The sequence below is a fragment of the Phascolarctos cinereus genome, unplaced genomic scaffold (genome assembly GCF_003287225.1).
Source record: "Phascolarctos cinereus isolate Bilbo 61053 unplaced genomic scaffold, phaCin_HiC Scaffold_2;HRSCAF=192, whole genome shotgun sequence".
Taxonomy (NCBI): Eukaryota; Metazoa; Chordata; class Mammalia; order Diprotodontia; family Phascolarctidae; genus Phascolarctos; species Phascolarctos cinereus.
The window spans coordinates 282,074,904-282,094,341 of NW_027555625.1; the positions used below are offsets into that span (position 1 = coordinate 282,074,904).

Sequence of the window (19,438 nt, forward strand, 5' to 3'; positions counted from 1 at the left end):
GGAGAGAGACACACACAGAGACAGACAGAGACAAGACAGAGACAGAGCCAGAGCAAGCCAGAGACAGAGACTGGGAAGGGGGCGTGGAGGCCAGGGGGGCCAAGAGCCACAGCCTTTTGAGCTACTCCGGGGCGGTTTTGCGCCCCACTCCTCACTCAAGTAGAGGAGAGAGACTGAGTTGAGGGAGCAAACCCCAAAGCCACCATAATCCAGCCCCATATCTAAATCAAATTTTTTTGTCATTAGTGTTATCTATTGTTTTTTTTGGGGGGGGAGGTGGGAAGGTGAAATTTCGAAGGATTTTTGGAGGGGTAGATTGGAAGACTGCTCTTGAGGAACCCCTCCCTTCTGTGTCCTCCCCCTCCACCTTCACCTCTAGCCCCCTTCCCCTCTACAGATGGGGTTATTGTGAGAGTCTGGACCGGGCAGCGCAGCCGGACGCCTGCAAACTTTGCACAAAAATAACCCGAGGGGCGGAGGAGAAGGAGGAGGAGGGTGGGGGTGGGGGTTGGTGGGGTGGGGGGAGGGAGGGGGCCGCCCGGGGGCCGGCGGGGTGGAGAGGAGGAGGAGGAGGGGCGGCTTTTTTTTTTTTTTTTTTTTTGCATAACGCGGCTCGGCCGAGTGGCCTCTGGACTCCCCGCGCCGCTGGGACCGCTGAGCCCCCGGCTGCCGCATTGCAACAGGCAAAAACCCAGCGCCACCCCCCTCGGCCTTAGCACCTTCCTTCCCAAACCATCATCATCATCATCATCATTATCATCAATAGTTATCTTTCCGAGTGAGGCCGCCCCGACCCATCGATCTGCTCACCGCAGCCGCCGACCCGGCTGCAAAAAAAAAGTTTCCGAGAAGAAGGAGGAGGAGGAGGAGGAGAAGGGGGGGAACCAGCGGGGGGCGGAGGGAGCAGTCCGCTGAGCAAGAGGGAGCGCCCGAAGCCCCGGACATGTCGAGACGCAAGCAAGCCAAACCGCGCTCGGTGAAAGGTGAGTAGGGAACCGGCAGGAAGGGAGAGGGAGGGACGGGCGGACCGAGAGAGAGCGAGCGAGAGAGAAGGAGGAGGTGGAGGAGGAGGAAGAGGAGGAGGGGGGAGGAGGAGGAGGAGGAGAAAGGAGAGGAGGAGGGGAGCGAGGAGCGGACACCCTCCCTTTTTCCAATTCCCCCCCTCTCCCGGGCCGGGGAAGAAGGGGCTGCTGGTCTTCGGGGAGGCATTGCGCCCGGGTCCCCCTACCAGCTGCTTCCAGACTCGGGGTGTGTAAGTGTGTTTGCATAGGGGGATGGGGGAGTCTTATCTCTCCTCTCTCCCCCACGTCTGGGTCCCCGGGCCCCCGCCAGTCGGCCCGCGTGACCAATCAAGGGGTACGGCCCGGGTTTGGCGGGGATTGCGAATCACTGCCGCCGCCGAGGAAGAAGAGGAGGAGAAGGAGAAGGAGGGAAGGAGGCAGCTGCGGCTGTTGCCCCAGCGCCGGCCCCCCGGGCCTCCCTCTGCTTTCCCCTCCTCCTTGATCCGAGGGGTGTGGGGAAGGAGTGAGGAAAGCAGGAGGCGGCTGCCGCTGTTGTTTCTGGAGACGTGGGGACAGTATTGCAGCCTGACCCCCCACCCATGGATCACCTCGCGCCCTTCTCTCCGCCCCCTCTCCAGGTCCCCTGCCCAGCTCAGTTCTCTTCATCACTGCACCTCCTGCCTGGAGGGCTCCCCAGCTTCCTCCGCCTCTCCAGGCCCCCTACCGCGGGCCCCCCTATTCCCCCCAGCCCGGCCCCCTCACTTCCTGCCACCCCACCAACCCCCCTCCACTGAGGCCGCTAGAGCTAACGCGCCTCCGGCTCTGTGGGTTATTGTCTGGTGTGTCCCTGTCCTCTTCAGCCCCACTGAGAGCTCAGCGGGGGGCGGGGGAGTGGGCAGCCTCTAAGTCTTGGGGCTCCTCGTGCCCCAAGAGGGGTTGGAAGAGTTCCTCAATCTCCTAGCTCTCCACCCCGACCGACCTCCCCCCCTCAGACTCCCCGCGGCGCGCCGGGCTCCCGGGCGCCGAACTCCCAACCCGCGACTCCCCCTCCCTTCAGCCCCAGGCCCAGGCCAGACACGCCAACTCCTGGCTCTGCCTGGCCGGCCTACCTCCACAGCGTATTTACGGGCTTCCTGTCCCCCCCTCTGCCCTCTTGGGACACACTGAATGCTATGTAGATATGTGGAGGTATACGTACATACCATATGTACGTTTTTACGTAGGTATGAATACAATATAAATGTGTATATATACATATATAAGGTATATACAAAATATACATATATAGATACATATACAAATGTATCTATAATTCCAGCCTTATAACCCTGTGGTTCATTGCTGTTGGGTGAATAACTTCCCCTAGACTAGAGGAAGAGGGGGTTTGGGCAGTGGGGGTGGGGAAGTGCAGAATCTTTGCCTCCCTCCCTTCCTCCTTTCAGCTCCTGGATGGAGCCTTCGCATTCAGCCCCAGGGCATCAAGCTTGGCCTTTGTGGTTCTCTGTCCCCTCCCCCCAGCCCCGACTATTGGGTGCTCCTCATCCTTCTCCCGCTGCGCTCTAGAATTAGGATGGAGGCGATGGGGGAGGGGAAGCGAGAGTGGCCTTAGGGATTATATGATGTGTATAGGTTAGGTTTGGAGAAGAGGGATCTTCGGCTCCCTTCCTCACTAATTAAAAATGAATTTTTATGACCCTTTCATTAGAGGTAGGTGCCAGAGCCCAGGTTCTTCCAAAAAGTTAATTTCCTGGTGTGTTGAGCAGAACGGAGATAGGGCACCCTATTTCTCCCTCACCTCCCCATCCCCTCCCTCCTTCCTTCTCTCGGGTCTTGGATGTCATGAATTTAAATACCGGAGCAAAGGGGCATCAGAGAACTGAATGGGCTTATGGGGGTGGGGTGAGGAATCACTGTCTTTCCAAAAGGGAGCCTAGGAACACCATTAAAAAGATGTAGCCAAGAACAGCTAGAAGTTAATGATGAAACTCCAAAGTAAATGTATCTAAGTTTTCTCCCCTTTTAGGTGAAGTTGGTCTTCTTTATTCTAGGTAACTTTGTGAGAAATGTAACTTGAAAGGAGAGCTGCTGCAAAAGTTGACTCCCTTTCTAAAATTTTAGGAGTTTGTAGATTTAATAGGTTAAGATGGGGGGGGGACGATCAAGGGAAAAGTCCATGTTTAAATCTTTCCTGAATGGACCGGTTCTGTGAATTGAAGTAAGATTTGACTTTACCTCTCTCTTGTACTCATAACTAACAACCTTCAAGATTCCTCTTTAGGCAACCATGCAAACATACAGGATGTGAACCACTGGTCAGAAATGCCTTTTTGTTCTTTTAGAACTGGGCAGTTAATCTATGTTAAATTCATCAGAAGGAGATAATTCAGAAAGAAAATTGCAAAGCTCCTCATTTAAAACACCACCACCAACAACAATCCCTTCAGTGGAAGGTAATAGGTTCAAACCAAGAATAAATTCAGTTCACAATTATGCAGAGATGTGGGAGCATCCTAGTTTGCTAAACCAGCTTACTTGACTCCTCTGGAAGATTCTGTAAAAATTTATCTTCAGTTTTTCATGAAATCAAGCTTAAAATGTCTTATGAGAAAGAGAGAATAAGAGGCATGGAGAAGAGCATATTTGCTGTCTTGGGAAAACGGTTTTCTAGCTGAAAAATGAAAGTTAATTGATGAGGAAAAGACAGGTTAAAATCAACTAGTAGCAAGGTGCTTTCTCTAAACTACAGTAAATAACAAACCACATGATTTGTTTCTGATGCTGTATCAGAGATTTCAGTGCTATATATAACCTGTTTCTCTTTTCATTTAACAAAGACCCTCACAGACCTTGTCTTTCCCTATTTAATCTTTTATTTAGTTTGGTTCTGAGCAGAATAGGTGGAGGTTCGGTCATTTATCTAGGAGGGAATTAATATAAAGGGAAGGTACTAATTTGATGTAGTTAAGACTTTTGGCAGGTCAGCATTCATTTAATCTTCAAGAGTTAGCCCCCCCTCCAACCCCTCAGGAAACAATATTTAAAAAGTGTTTGACTAAGTGTGGACAGCTCCACACTAAGTGTTTAAAACAGCCAGGTCCTCACCTTTAAAGATGCTTGAAGGTGCTTCTTAAGGAATAACAGTGTATTTTTGCCTTCACTGCTGTGTGTCAGGGTTAACAGTGAGGCATTGTGGACTTAGAGAGCACCGCTCAACCTGCTCTGAAAGTCCTTTGCTGTAATTGATCTCTGAAATGTGAGAGCCCATAGGAGGAAGGGAAGACAGAAATATAACTATTTCTAATAGATGTTCTGAAAGTGTTATTTGAAAGCACAGGAATTGCAGCTTTGAAAATCAAACAGGCCTCAGATGGTGACTTGCTCCACCAAAACAGAACCCCAGAACCCCCCTTCCTCTTTCTGGAGGTGTCACTGAGTGTCACGGTGTTTGTCTATCAATTGGGAAACACAGCTCATACCCTGTACACCCAGGCAATACTTTAGAGGGGGATAGCAGCATCAGTTTTCAAAAGCCACCCCTGAATTTCAGAAGAATGCCATTTACTGAGCTATTTTCCAGCTTCCCCTCTTTTGATTCCTTCTTAGTGTGGCAGTTTTCACTGCGCTCGCCCTGTTTGTTACTTTGATCATTTTGGCCTCATTCTCCGTGCTGGAGTCATCACTCTTCGCTGATGTTATTTCTCCTGATTATATCAGGTGGCTCAGTAATGATTATCCTGGCAGTTATCTCTGCCACTCAACATTAAGATGATCTGTTGCCTTGATGCTCCTGCCTCCCATTCCACAACAGCCTATTAATTTGGAGAGAAAATTAATACTTTTTTTCAACCTGGGTTTAAAAGTTTTGAATAATTTGTAATGCTGCATATATTTCCACTTTCAGCATAAATTCACTGTTAATTGAATTTCCAACTATTAATTATTGAACACACTATGTTCACACCCAGCACCCAAATTTGTATTTGTCCTCCAGAGATTCTGCTTCATCCCCTGAGCGGGCCTTTCTTTCCTCTCAACCTTTAGCTTCTAAAAAGTCCATTTTTATAAATTTGGATGGAGGTCGGGGGAGTTGGGCACAGCATAGATTGTCACAGCACATGTTTCCATGGAAATAATTGAGATGTAATAAATAGAGGCATTCTGAGCTTACAGGTTTTCTGATTCAACAGAGACCAAATACAAGTGTAAATTGTCAGGATTTGTTTGGCTAAATGTACATGATCTTGTAGGAGAAGGGGAAAAACCCTTTATAAATTCTGTAACATTTGTAGCTTGGTCTGGAATGCTCAGACTGTATTATATTCAGGACTTTTTCCCTGCCTCTCGATTCAATCACAGGAAAACATGACTTGTTTCATTCACTAGAACATCTTTTATGTCTGGTAATTGCTATTTAGATTCTTACACCTGTTTCCTAGCAAAAACTTAATAAGCAGTAAAATAAGATAACTATGTGCCCCTGGCAGTGGAATCCTTCCAAACAGAGAAGCATAAGGTGTACTGTGTATTAATAATGAGAGGTGCAAAATGCCAGTGACATTACAGTAATAAAGTAATTCCACAGAACCATCCAGTACTGGCAATTTCTTTAATTCATGGAGATGTTGTGGTATGCTCCACTCTGAAAAAAAAAATAAGGAGGACAGAGGAGGGAAAATCACTAAACGGGAGTGAAGGTCTTTTAAGTACAAGCTTGCTTGGCTCTCAACAGGGGTTTTTAGGTCCAAGGGATCTGGTTAATTTGAACAAAAATGTGCAATAAATGCCATATTGGTAGCCAGTTGTTTTTAAGGAGATAGCTGTTGAATTCTTCCCCTGATGTAGGATTTAATAGTCTCACAATTAGATAAATCGATTTCTTTTAACTGTTCATTTGAAAGTGTAAACTAAAGCAAACCATCAGTAAGGTGGATACTGGGAACATTCTGCCTGCTCTTTTGAAGAAAGCTGATTCAGGGGGAGATTATTTTCAGAGTCATTGATGGTGTCCTCTCTTCTCTCTTTCTTTACCCTTCTTTGTAGGGAATTTCTTAGTACCTGTTTTTTAAACACTGTCTAAAGAATAGTGTACCATACCCATTGTCTACAATGTAAAAACTTCCTTTTCTGTAGTAAATATTGACATAGTAACCACCTCTGTTTTGGAGGGACTGTCCTTATTTATTTATTTAAATCAGCCTGTCCTAGGGTCTCCATTCAGAAATTCCCCTTGGTCTCTGAGTTTAGATGGAATCTCCTGATTAGGATCTAGAGTTCAGTCCTCTTCAGCTCCCCATTTCTCCCACCCCAGGTGTAGACTTGTGAACCCCTTGACTAAATGTCCCCACAAATCCTAACTGGAGCATATGGAGGGTGGGTGATGGCCCCAGCTATCTTGGTTCTGTCCTTTGGAGAACAGATGATATCTATTGTGATATCCTCAGTGGTTTGAAAGAGGAAAGCGTGATGTACCACAAATTAACATGTATAAACATTAACTTTTCCTGATCCTGGACCCACAATAAGCACTATCCATTTCCATATTACACCTTTTAGCAGTCTTTTATTGAATAAGTCAAAAGAGAATCTGGGAAGATATGCTTTCTGATGCCATATTTAGCTAGGGAACAGTTTATAGATCTTTTGTTTGGTAAAGGTTATGATTGGAAAATCTTGGTTTATGGGGAGCTTTGCCCTAATGGGACCTGATGCTTGCAAAACAAACATAATTTTTCTAAAACCATTTCAGGCTGATACAAAGGTTCAGAGAAAGGAATAGAACCAGGGGGACTGAGTTTCTAGACAATTTTCAGGAACAACTACTTCAATGCAGTTTGTAGGAGCTCTATTCCTGTTGGCACACGACTGAAAATAGCAGATGTACTTTGGTTGGTGAATTTGACAATTCTGCAAATTGCTGTCAGATTGCAATGGTATTTTGTGCATAAACATTCGAGTCAATAATCAAACTGTTTTGCACAAAAATGCACTAATTCAGTCTGGCTTAGTTATCCTCCTTGAAGTTCCAGGCCAGGTTGTCATCCTTTCCTGTTTTGCTTTCTTAGGGGTGAGGTAGAGAAAGGCTGACAGAAACTTTTGATTTAGCTCCTTACCTGCCTGGTTTGTGGGCAGGCAGGCTGTAGTCACTTTGGGGTTATACACTCAGTAAATAAAAATACTCTACCCTTTTCTAGGCCCTCAAATTAGCTGATTGCCCTGAATGGTCTCCTTTAAAAGAAGGCTGTTTTACCTATCTTCTCCACCAAAGGTTTGATTTTTAATGTCTTCTGAAAAGGATTCTCTTTGTCTTGATTGATGTCAAGAATAAAAGCATGATGGTAATATCCCTTTGAAAGCTATTGTATTGTCAGCTCTGCCTGACAGCAGGAGGCCCTCCTAGTGCTATAGATTAGCACTGTGAAAACACTGACATTTTCTTTGTTATATTGCTGTTGTTCTGCTTGCAAAGTCAATTATACAATGTCGGAGCTCAGTTACAGAGTTGACTTTGGAAGTAACAATGTCTTTCATTCTTGTCTTAAAGATATAATTTTCTTTCTTAATAAAAAAAAAAGGAGAGAGAGAAGAGAGAGAGAGAGAGAAAACACATGCCCTCCCCACTACCTCCCCCCCAGTACAAATGTATTTACTTGGTTCAGTTTTGACTTTTCCAATACAAAGATTACATTGTCATTATCTGTTAATTCTGCTCATTCAAATTTCAGTTCCTACTTATTGATACAGTCAGTGACTAGGGCAGCCAAGATACACAGAATGCCGTCAAATGAGATTACACTGTTGATATTCTCTTATCTTGTGTGCTGTTCTTGTCATTTGGATTCCTCGAGATTAGTGATTGAAAATGTTTTGGAAACAAGGGATCCCCAGGTGGTATCAAAAGTGTGGGCCTGGGCATAACTGGGCAGAAGTGGGTTTAGAGCAGAGGTACTAAAACATTTAGAAAGATTTATAAAATCTATTGGTGTTTCCTTTTTGGCATTTCTAGCTGGAATTTCCCATTTAGCTTCTTGGAGGAGCATGTGTCTGCATTACTGAATTGGTTTGCTGATGGAAATTCATTCTTGATAGGGATCGACTCAGTGCACAAATTTTCATTCATTGTAGACCAGTGGAAGTGACTACAGCTTGTGAAAGGGTGGGACAAATTACAAAGTGCTTTGTTAATGGTCAGATGTTCTATAATGTGAACTATTAGCAAAAAAGCACAAAGAGAATAATAATTGTACAAACAGGCTATGGTAAGGGTGGAGATTTTTAGCTCCAGTTTCTCCCTCTCTCCAGAAGATTAGACTCTTAAGTTCTTTTGCTATTGTATCCATTAATCCTAACCATTGGAAGAGATGGTTACCTGACAGTGTTGGTAAGCTGAGAAGTCTTATTATTGTTTTCTCCAGACCTCATGTGGAATTACAGGGCAGCTCCCAGAATATCCCCTCCATTTTACTTCAAACTGACAAGGGTCAGAAGGAAACTTTATTTGGGGATGTTAATTGCTGGCTCCTTAACTTATTATTATGAACCACTTGACAAGATCACATATTCACCAGCAGTTTGTCAGGACTAATTTTGTTTTTCTCCAATAAATGAAAATTAATGTCTTGAAGTGAAAGCAGATGTTCATGTCATATCCTGGACTGGGATCTAAAGTGGTGCTTTGTAGATGTATGTGCTCACTAATTGAACACCAATTTCCCATTTGTAGATAACTGAGGTTTTAGGACTGATACAACTAAAAAACCCAGATTTAGGTTATTGATGGATGATAAAAGAAGAGCTTTCCTTACTCAAAGTGACAAAAGCATAGGAAAGACTAGGAACAGGTGGAGTGGGGAGGGAGAGAGGTGAAAAAAATTTAAATAAAAATCTTTTTGTTGTACAAAACACTTTTCTTCCTTATTCATTCATTCATTCATTCATTCACATAACAAGTATTTATTATTACCTAACTGCAAAGACCTTTTCTATAGACACGTCATGGGGGAATGTACCTACTTTCAAAGGGTTCATAGGATCATAGATTTAGAAATGGAAGTGACTTGGAGGCCATCCAATTAGTCCATCTCTCTCATTTTACAAATGAGAAAATAGGTGCAGAAAGGTTAAGTAGCTTGTCCATCATCACACAGTTAGGAACGGCGGAGGCAGGATTTGAACTTGGGTTTTCCTGAGTAAGATGTCCCTTGGCTGAATATGACTCTGTTTAAAGCATGTAGACCAGAGCAAAGTCTCACTGGGACTTGTTTTTGTCAAGATGAGAAAAGATTTCTAGTGTTGGGGTAGGTGAGGGTTCCCCAGGTAGCTGTGTGTTTCCAGGATGCTGAAGCATTTGCAGTAATGTGAAGTCATTCTTTCAAAGTTTCAGGACTGATGGGAGTAACTAGTGGTTCATTTGCTTATGAAGGTCAGAAAGGGCTCAGCCCACACTGCATCTTTTTAAAGTCTGGAATGGTCAATAGAATGGTACCAGAGCAGAATACTTCCATCTTGCCCTCTCTCCTTCCAAACCCCCAGTCTCTGCATCTGGCTACATGTAAGCTTTGGCTAGTGACATTAGAAATGGCTGTGATTGCTGAAATGCAGTTATTGGGTATGTTCACCAGCTTTCTTCGATGGGGATTGCTCCTTCACTGCTTTTGCAGTCCAGATTGATTCCAAGTGGGAGCAACTACACAGTGTGGTTTTGCTCTGATGGGGAGGGGGAAGCAGACAAAAGCCCCAGTGAAAACCACAGCAAATGCCTCATATTCCGGCCTGATCAGGTGCAGCTCCCTCCCAGACTGTAACTGTGGGTCACAGGTTGTGCATTTAAATTTTTTTATTTTCTTTTTCCTCCTTGGAGGTGCTAAGTCAACTTTCTCCCCAGCTTTCAATGTAATTGAAACTTGCACTTTTGTTACCTGGGCATGAATTATTTTTTTTGTGTGTTGTCATTACTAGACCTGCTGTGAGGTTTATCTCTTCTGTTCATCCTAATTAAATAAAACATACTGTTCACCAAACTCCTGTTGCACTGAATTACCTGCCTGAAGGCTAATAGATGGTCATTTGTGTGTATTTCAGGCAGAGGCATTGTCTGACAGAGTTTTCTCTGGCCTGGAAGGCTGAGCAGGCCAGGTGAATTAAGTCTGAGCAAACAGACAATATCCAGGGCGTCCCCAGCAGTTGACTGGCCCAGTCTTGTGGAACCCCTCCTGCATTTGCTGTTTACAGCAAGCTTGTGTTCACTTGCGCTCTGGGAGAGAATGCAGATCTTTGTACTTAAACAAAACAAAACAGAAAAAAAAATCATTTCTGGTTCCTGAATGAGAGAGTTTGCTTTGTCTCTGTTCCCTGGGGAGTGCAGGGATGAACTTAGGGAGGGGAGAAAAGAATCATTGGCTCCAATGGGTCCCTCAGGGATGGGTGAGGGAGGAGAGCCTTCTCTCTTGGGGAGTAGAGGGGGCAGAAAGAAGGGGAGCAGGCTATAGTCACCTGGGGGACCCTAGGCTGGAAGATCTCTGGCCTTGTTCCCTGGGGAAAGGGCATAAACTCTAGTACAGCTGCTAGGCCGGCAGTTTCCAAGCTTCTGTTGCTCAGGGCAGCCTTTTCAAAGGACCTTGCTTCCTCTGAGAGGGGACTGGTCACACCCCAAGCCTTGGGACTTGTTCAGCTGGGCCTCTGCCTTGGGGCTTTGAACAGCACTTTGTCTAATTCTTTAGCAGAGTGGAGAAGATGATTTAGAAGAGGGGAAGGAAGCATTAAGTGCCTACTATATTCCAGGCCCTGTGCTAATTACTTTACAATTATTATCTCATTTGATCAGCACTACCACTCAGAGAAGTAAATGCTATTATCATGCTCACTTTACAGCTGAGGAAACTAAGGTAGACAGAAGTTAAATGACTTGCTCAAGGTCACATAGCTAATAAGTGTCTGGGATCAGATTGGAACTCAAGTCTTCCTGATTTTTGGGCCCAGTGCTCTAACCACTGTGCCATCTAGCTGCCTCAGCATATAGAATTACACCTATAGTCTAATGTCAGATTTTAACCCTCTCCCTTCCCCTACTCCCTTCTTCATTTTACAGATATATAAACTATGCCTAGGAAAAGGAAAGTTCAACCTCCCTGAGGCTACTCGAGTAGTTAGTTGCATAGCCAGGACAAAATCCTAGGTCTCCTGTCTCCTAATCCTTTCCACTTTACTGAATGGATTAGATTTCCAGCCCTGCCAAAGACTTTCATGGTTCTCCATTTTGTCCTCATTCAGTAAATACTTATTAAATGAAAGAAAACATGAATGAATGTATAATTCAGCCCCCTCTAAGTTTCAGCCAGGACTTCTATTCTCCATATGTCTTAAACTCCTACTCCATGTTCTATTCCACCTCTAGTGGGAGTAGAGGAGCATGACTCAGTCCTCCTGGACCCCTAACTGTTGGGGGTGGGCCTTTCTTCTACAAAATATGCTCATTCTCCCTGCTTCCTTAGCATGGGATTGGGGGTGATGAGACCAAAGGAGTTGTTATCCCAGGTAGGGAAGACAAAGTGTTAATCACTTTTGTTTTTTGGCTTCCTGTTGACCCCCAAATATCTCCCATTTCTCCCTGAATCTTCTCATCTTTCATGCCTCCTCTACCCTTTTTTCCATGCTTCATCTCCTCTCTTCCACCTTGTCATCTCTCTTTGTTCAAAATTAAAGTCCTCTTTTGTTGGGAACAACAAACCTGATGATTCTACTTCCTAGTTCCACAAATTTATTCTTCATTCATCTTTTCTTTGCAACTCACACTAACTAGCTGTCTTCCTATAGCTCTTCCTTTTGTGCCTACACTTGAGGAAGCTACGTACAACTGGTACCTCCACTTTTCTCACTCTTCTAAACCCTCTGCAGTGTGGCTTCCAATCTCATCCTTCAGTTGAAACTTCTCTGCAAAGTTACCAATGAACATTTAATTTCCAAATCCAATGACTTTTTCTTAATCCACATTTTCCTTAACCTCTCTATTGATCACCCTCTTCTCCTTCATACCCTTTCATCTCTAAGTTTTCACGACTGTGCTCTTTCCTGGTTCTACTACCAGTGTGACCACTCTTCTCCCTTGCTGGATCTTTCTCTAGGTCATGACCACTAACTGTGGGTATTCCTCATATCTTTGTCCTGGACCTTCTCCTCTCCCTCTATGATATCTAGAAGTGATCTCATCAGCTCCCGTGGATTCAGTGATTATTTCTTGTGTAGATGATTCTCAGTTCTATTTGTCCAGCCCTAAACTATCTCCTTATTTCCATTCTTGCCTCAATAAATGTCTATTGGACATCTGGTAATGATGTCCTGTAGATGTGTCAAACTCAGCTTATACAAAACAGAACTCTTATCTTTCCTTATTTTCTGCTCTCCTCACCTTTCTTATTACTGTTACAGGCATCAACATCCACCCAGGGTTCATAACCTCAGGGTCGTCCTTGACTCCTCACTTACATCCAACTGACTTATCCCATCTGTTGCCAAGTCTAAATTTGAGTCTTTACTGCATTTCCCATGTGTATCCCTTTCTATTCATATGGCTGCCACTCTGGTGAGGTCCTTCACACCTCACCCGTGGGCTATTGCAATAGCCTGCTGGTTGATCTCTGCCTCCAGTCTCACCTTACTTCAATGCATCCTCCACTTAGCTGCCAAGGTGAATTTCCTAAAGTACCCACCTGAACATAACGAATATGTCACTCATTAAACTCACAAGGCTCCCTATTACCCCCAGGATTAAATATAAAATCCTCACCTCTACTTCTTACTTTCTTTGGCTTCTTTCAGACTAGTTTGAACCTTACCTTCTGCAAGAGGCCTTTCAGGGTCTCCTCCATTTACCCCTTCCCTTACCCCCTCAGTGACTTTCCTCTGAGATTACCTCTTATTTACACTGCACATATCTTGTATGGCAGACACTTTCTAGCTCTGTGACCCTGGACAAGTCATTGAGCCCTGTTTGCCTCAGTTTCCTCATCTCTAAAATGAACTGGAAAAGAAAATGGCAAACCACTACAATATCTTTGCCAAAAAAAATCCAAATGGGGTCATAGTCAGACATGACTGAAAAATTAGCAACAACATCTTGTATGTATGTTGTTGTTTATATATTATCTCCCTGTTTAGAATGTGAGCTCCTTGAAGCCAGGGACTATGTTTTGCCTTTCTTTGTATCTGCAATGCTTGGCATGGTGTCTGGAACACAGAACTGCTTAATAAATGCTTGTTGACTGACTCTACCTCCTCCAAGCTAGTAGGCAACTCTGTACCCCATAAGACCAGCTTTCAGGGTATTTGTCCCATGATTCCTGCACTGGTAGTTCTGAGATTGATTTGTCAAGAGTACCCACTCATTTTGGAAAGTGCTGCCTATCCTAAGGGGAGAAAAGCATGGAAGCAGGGATGGGCAAGGCAGTTCGAATTTGAAGTAGAACCTGAAGCTCATTATAGGCTGATAAAGTTGGAGGTATAATAGAAAAAACACTGGAATCTGGAATCAGAGGGTTAGGGTTAGGGTTAGGGAGGACCTGGATTTAAATTCAGCTTGACTATTTTCTTTGTCTGTGAAGGTGGGCAAGACTTCCTTGAATTTTAGCCTCCTCATTTGTAAAGTGAGGGAACTAGCTCATTGTTCTCTGAGATCCCTCCCAGGTCTGTGATCCTATAATCTTAATCAATCCAGACATGCTCACTGAAGACCCAGAGAAAGGTCTCTTTCCTTTGAGAAAGACAGTAACTGATTAAAATAAGGGGCAGGAGAAGCAATATTGATAAGCCCTTTATATACATATATATATATATGTATATATATATATATATACATATATATATATACATATATATATATATATATGTATATGTAAGCATTTAATAAAATTCTTTGGTTTCCACATTTTTTTCTGATTTTCTGAGCAACAACACTACATGAGGTGGATGGTGCAGGAATAATAATCCCCATTTTACAGATGTAGAAACCAAGGCTTATAGAAGAAGTGACTTACCTAAGACCGAGCAGCTTGTAAGTGGAGGATAGAGTTGGTAGGGAGAGAAGGGTGAGGGGCAGAAAAGGCAAGGTCTGATTCCTTGGTGGGGTGAAGTTGAGGTTGGTGGGAGAGAAGGCAGGTATCAAGTGATGGGATAAATGGAAGCCAACTTCTCAACTTTAATGTATACCAGGTGTGTGTGTATATGTGTGTGGGGGGTATGTGTGTGGGGTATGTGTGTGTATGTGTGTGGGTGTGTACAACCCAGGCCTGTGTTTCTGGAGAAATAAGCAAAGAAAGCACTGAGAGGTCCTTCCCCCACTGACACATCTGAGCACAAAGGAGCTACCTGATGATTAGATGTGACGTCTTTGTTGGAGCTGTTTCATTAATTGCTTTTAATTCGTCCTGCAAATGTTCTGTGTGGGCTTTTTGTTGCTTGGGCAGGTTCTTCTCTCTCATTAAAAAATAAAAATGTACTGAAAATGACCAGGCACGTACCCACATCCAGAGCCATTGGGAAGACATTTTCTGGTTACCAAAAAAGAAAAGAAACAGGGGAAAAATTCCCCAGCATTGCCAACTGCCCAGATAGGGAAGGGAGGGATGAACATATCCACCCTTGGGGTAGAGAGGGAGAGGATAGAGGAAGGATAAAGGAGTGATGGAGGAGCCAGCAATGCAGAACACTCCCCAATCCTGGCCAAGAACCTATTGAGCTGTCAAAGCCCTCGGATGGTGATAGGCAGAAATCAGTGGGCTGGAAGTATCTGCCCTTGACTTTGGGAGAAAATATTTTTTTTTTCCTAAGTCCCTTACTACCCATCCATGCTCTGGCCTCCTTGGAAAAAGTGAGGATGGCAACCACAGGGAGCTGGTTTGGTCATTGGGATTAGGAAGGAAAGGATTTGGTAGGGACCCATTCCGAGAGATACCCTGGGGCTCATGTAGAGAGACCTCCACTGAGTTCAAAGTTGAATTTGGGCTACTCTCATATTTCTAGGAGCCCATAGAACCTATAGGATGATTTTGGCAGGCTCGCTTGGTAGCCTGGCTCTGGCTCAAGGTCTGTATCTAACAGGCATACTTTTCATTTCTTGATAGAACCATGAATACCTTCAAGGGACCCTAGAACATGGGGTATAGCAGAAAGAGGATCAGATTTAGAGAGGAACTGGGTTCAAATCCTGGCTTGGACTTACAACCTTGGACTGTTTTGCCTCTGTGGATCCCAGTCTCATCATTTGTAAAATTGAAGCATTGGATTCATGAGGCCTCAGTTTCCTTATCTGTAAATGAAGGAGTTAAACCAGATGGCTTCTGAAGTACCTCCTAGCTTTAGAGCTGTGAGCCTGTGATCCCATGATCTTATGACCTTAGTGGAAAAGAACACTGGATTTGATGTGGTAGAGAACCTGGGTTGAAGTTCTAGCCTTGTTGCAATTTACATTTTTTGTGACCTTGAGTGTATCCTTTACCCTCTCTGGGTTTCATTGTCCTTATCTGTCAAATGAGGAGGCTAGATTAGATCTTTGGTAAGGTCTTTTCTGGGCAGCTAGGTGGCACACTGGGATTCCTGAGTTCAAATCTGGCCTCTGACACTTTAATAGCTATGTGACCTTAGGCAAGTCATTTAACTTTGTTTGCCTTATCTGGAGAAGGAAATGGCAAATCATTTCACTATCTTTGCCAAAGTCAGGTAGAGTAAGACAAAACTGAAAACAGCACAACAACAAAAGGTCCTTTCTTATTCTAAAGCCTTTGAGTTTATAGATTTTAGAATGTAGGATTCCAGAGTTGGAGGGACCTTAGAGATCATCTAATCCATAGGTGTCAAACCCCATGCAGGGTATATCCCAAACCAGATTAAAATGTAATTGGAAAATATTTAACAAAATAAATAAAAATACAATAAAATGTAGTTAATGTCACATTTTAAAACTAAGCGACTATGCAGCCTGCGTGGATTCTTAAATGTGAGTTAGTAACTCCTGTTTCTGTTTGAATCTGACATCAGTGATTTAGTCAAATTTTCCTCCTTCCAAAGGAGGTATTAAGGGCCAAGTCTTTTGACTCCCAATCCAATCCTCTTTCCAAGCCATTTTTCCTGATGGTTGATTTGATGTCCTTCTCTAGAGATTGGGAGGAAGGAGAAAATAGATTTCACAGAGAAATACATGTCTACAGTGAGGTTTTGAGGTTGGACATACATGTTCTGTATCACTCATTAGGGTTGGGGCTATGGCCAGATTCACTCAGGTTACTGACTCAGGAGCACCATCTGATTCAACTATTTTTTTCTTGTCAGTGGGTTTGTGTTCAAAATGTGGTGGTTAAAAAAACTCGGTGGAAAAGTGAGCTTTTAATTTATCACCCACTGGTGAGCCACCTTGCCCCTCTGAGGAGATGTCAAAGTTCAGATGCAGAATATATGTATCCCTATTTCCTGAGTTCAAATATGGCCTCAGACACTGCCTATGTGATCCTGGGCAAGTCACTCATCCCTGTTTGCCTTAGTTCCTCATTTCTAAAGTGAGCTGGAGAAGGAAATGGCAAAGTACTCCAGTAGTTTTGCCAAGAAAGCCTCAAATGGGGTCACAAAGAGTCAGGACTGAAAAATGACTGAGCAATAATATATCCCTATACATATCACATATTCATTCATCTCTTCCCTTCATTGCCCCTTCCCTCCCTCCCAGGACTGCTGGATGAACCAAAAGAAAGAGGCTTCTTCTGAGAACGTGCTTGCACCTTTGCCTCCTTGAACCTCTGCATGTTGAGTAAAAAGAGCTATTGTTTCATGATTGCTTTGGCCTATCATCGACAAAAGTTGAGACCTGTAAAGGAGAGTTTGAAGAGCTAGGGGAGTCATCCTATGGAGGCTGTAACTTCTATGGAGAATCCAGTCAGCACCATCTTTTTTTTTTAGACTTTACTCACAACAAGCTTGTGAGAAAGAGAGTACAAATGTTATTATTCTTATTGGCATGGGGGAGTGGAAACCCAGAGAGTTTAAACTGCTATACTCACAAAGTTGTTAGGGAGCATAGATGGGACCTGAATGAACCCACGTCTTTTGACAGGAAGTCTTCATTGTTCTTCCTCCTGTATCATGTTGCCTCTCCAAAGTTGCCTTGCATTGATTTTCTTAAAGACAGATCTGTATTTATTTCACTTGGATGGGAATAGAAGAGGATTCCTTAATATTAGATCTTCTCTGGCCATTGGAAACATTTATTTTAAAATTTTATTAATTTATTTTGACTTATCAATAATCAATTCCATATGGTTTTGAGTTTAAAATTTTTCTCCCCCTTCTTCCCCACCACCCTCACCAAGACAGTGCACAATCTGATATAGGCTATACATTTACACTCCTATTAAACATATTTTCACATTAGTGGTGTTGTAAGTAAAAATTAAAACCAATAAGAGGAACCAGAAAAATTTTTTTAAATGTACAGAAGAGAACAGAAGGAGGCTCAGAAAAAATCACAGACAAGCAGGATGAGTGGCATTTGTTATATACTTAAAAACACAAGTAGTGTGAAATAGGGATTCATGGTTTCATATACAGTTTTCTTTTTGTCTGCTGTTGGGTATATGGAAAGGCTCCTTTTTAGTGTTTAAATTGGAAAAAAATTTAAAAATTATAAGGAGAGAAAAATATATAGTTCTCCTCTAATTATACATTGACTTATTTCCTCCTCTGTAAAATGAGTTGTTGGTACTAGGTAGTCTTAAATATCTCTTCAGTTCTGACATTATATGGTATGAGGGCCCTTGCATCTCAGATGTTTTGTGTTCTAAGGTCCCTTCCAGCTTTGACATTCTGTATTGTAAGGATGTATGTAGCTCTGACAGTCCATGTTCTCAGAGTCCATCCAGCTCAAACATTCTGTGATTCTGTGTCCATATTTTGTATCCTAGGCTTAGAGAAGAATGTTAAGCCACTGAAATTCTGGTTAAATTCTTCAGTGAAAGCTGATCTTGTAATTTTAGACACCCTGCTTCTTAACCTCAGGGCCATGGTGTCAGAAGGAAAAGTTAGCAACAGTTTAGATGGCCCCAGTCAGATGGGGAATGTTTTCCTTCTCTCCTTTAGAAAGTCCAGAATGCAGTGCTTGCTGTGAGTAGGGCAGAGGAAGGAAGAATGGGAAGAATGAGCACCCATTTCACTTCATGTTGTAATTCTTTCCTCCTGATCTCTTTGGCATTTATTCCGCAGAAAGCAATTGCCTCAAAGCTGCAGCCCCTTTATAGGACCTGCAGGTGCAAAGGCCAATATAGGTGTCAGTGGCTGGTTCTGCTCAGCTGTGGTTGGTACCTGATTGGGAAACTGTAAAGACCAAACATTTGCCAGCTTGCAAAGGAGGGCAGGGCCCAGGGGACTGCCCAGCCTTGGGCACTTGGGATTAACACTCTTTTGGTATGTCTCTACATTGTTGATAAAACCATAGAATTAACAGACTGCTTACTGGCCTCCTCCTCCTCCAGGCTCCTCAGCCCATGCTAAAGCAGCATTTTAAAGTGGAAAATAGCCTTGGGATTTGGAGGACTGGATTAAAATCCTAGATTTGCCACTTGGTGTGTGTGTGGCCTAGGATAAGTCAGGTCACTTCTTTGGGCCTTAATTTCCTCATCTGCACCATATGAGGAGCTGAGCTAAATAATCTATAAGGTTTCTTACAAATTAAAGCCTTTGGTTCCATTTTTTGCAAAGAGGGAAATAAGTAATTTCAATGCTAATGGCTCTGGTTGTAAAACTATTAGATGGGCTACTGATGAAGTTACAAACATGTCATTTACTTACCTTCAAATGACTGGCAGATGTCAGGCAAGTTTCTTTCAGCAAATAATAGTCCTTTCAACAGCAAGTATGTACAAAAATTATGTATATGTATGTGTGTGTGTGTGTGTGTGTGTGTGTGTGTGTGGTGTGGTGGGGAAGGGAGATGGGGTTGGAAGGAAGGAAAGAGGTGAAAGGAGATGGCTGAATATATGGTATCCTCCAAAGAGCCAAGTTCCATTTCAGAAACCAACTAAAGAGGTCCACAGAGAAATTAATTGAATTATTTTGTCCATGTAAAGACTGTTTATAAACTAATCGCCGAAAACACATCACTTTGTCTTCTAGTGCTTAGTACATAGTAGGTGCTTCATTTATGCTTACTGACTGATATCAATAAATAATAATAGTGGCTCACATTTCTGTATTATGGTTAGGGTACAAAGCCCCTTTTCACCACTACTGTGTGAAGTAGGTGGTGTCAGTAGCAACATCATTTTTCGGATGAGGAGGAATGGAAGGGCTTACCCTGGTCACCCCCCACTAGTGAGTTGCAGGGCCGGGATTAGTAGCCAGGTCTCCTGACACCAATTCTCGTGCCCTTTTCATGATATCAGGCTGATACAATCATTCCGCTAGTT

The 19,438-nt window shown here is 43.4% G+C and overlaps 1 protein-coding gene across 1 annotated transcript in view; it reads left to right on the plus strand.

Annotated features, from left to right (window-relative positions):
• Window positions 1-905: 905 nt before the first annotated feature.
• ZNF423 (zinc finger protein 423) overlaps window positions 906-19,438 on the plus strand; it is a 427,104-nt gene continuing 408,571 nt past the window's right edge. Inside the window, exon 1 of the mRNA XM_020985128.2 lies at window positions 906-983. Within this exon, the coding sequence (XP_020840787.1) occupies window positions 944-983 (40 nt within the window). The 5' untranslated portion in view covers window positions 906-943. The remainder of the gene's footprint in view (window positions 984-19,438) is intronic.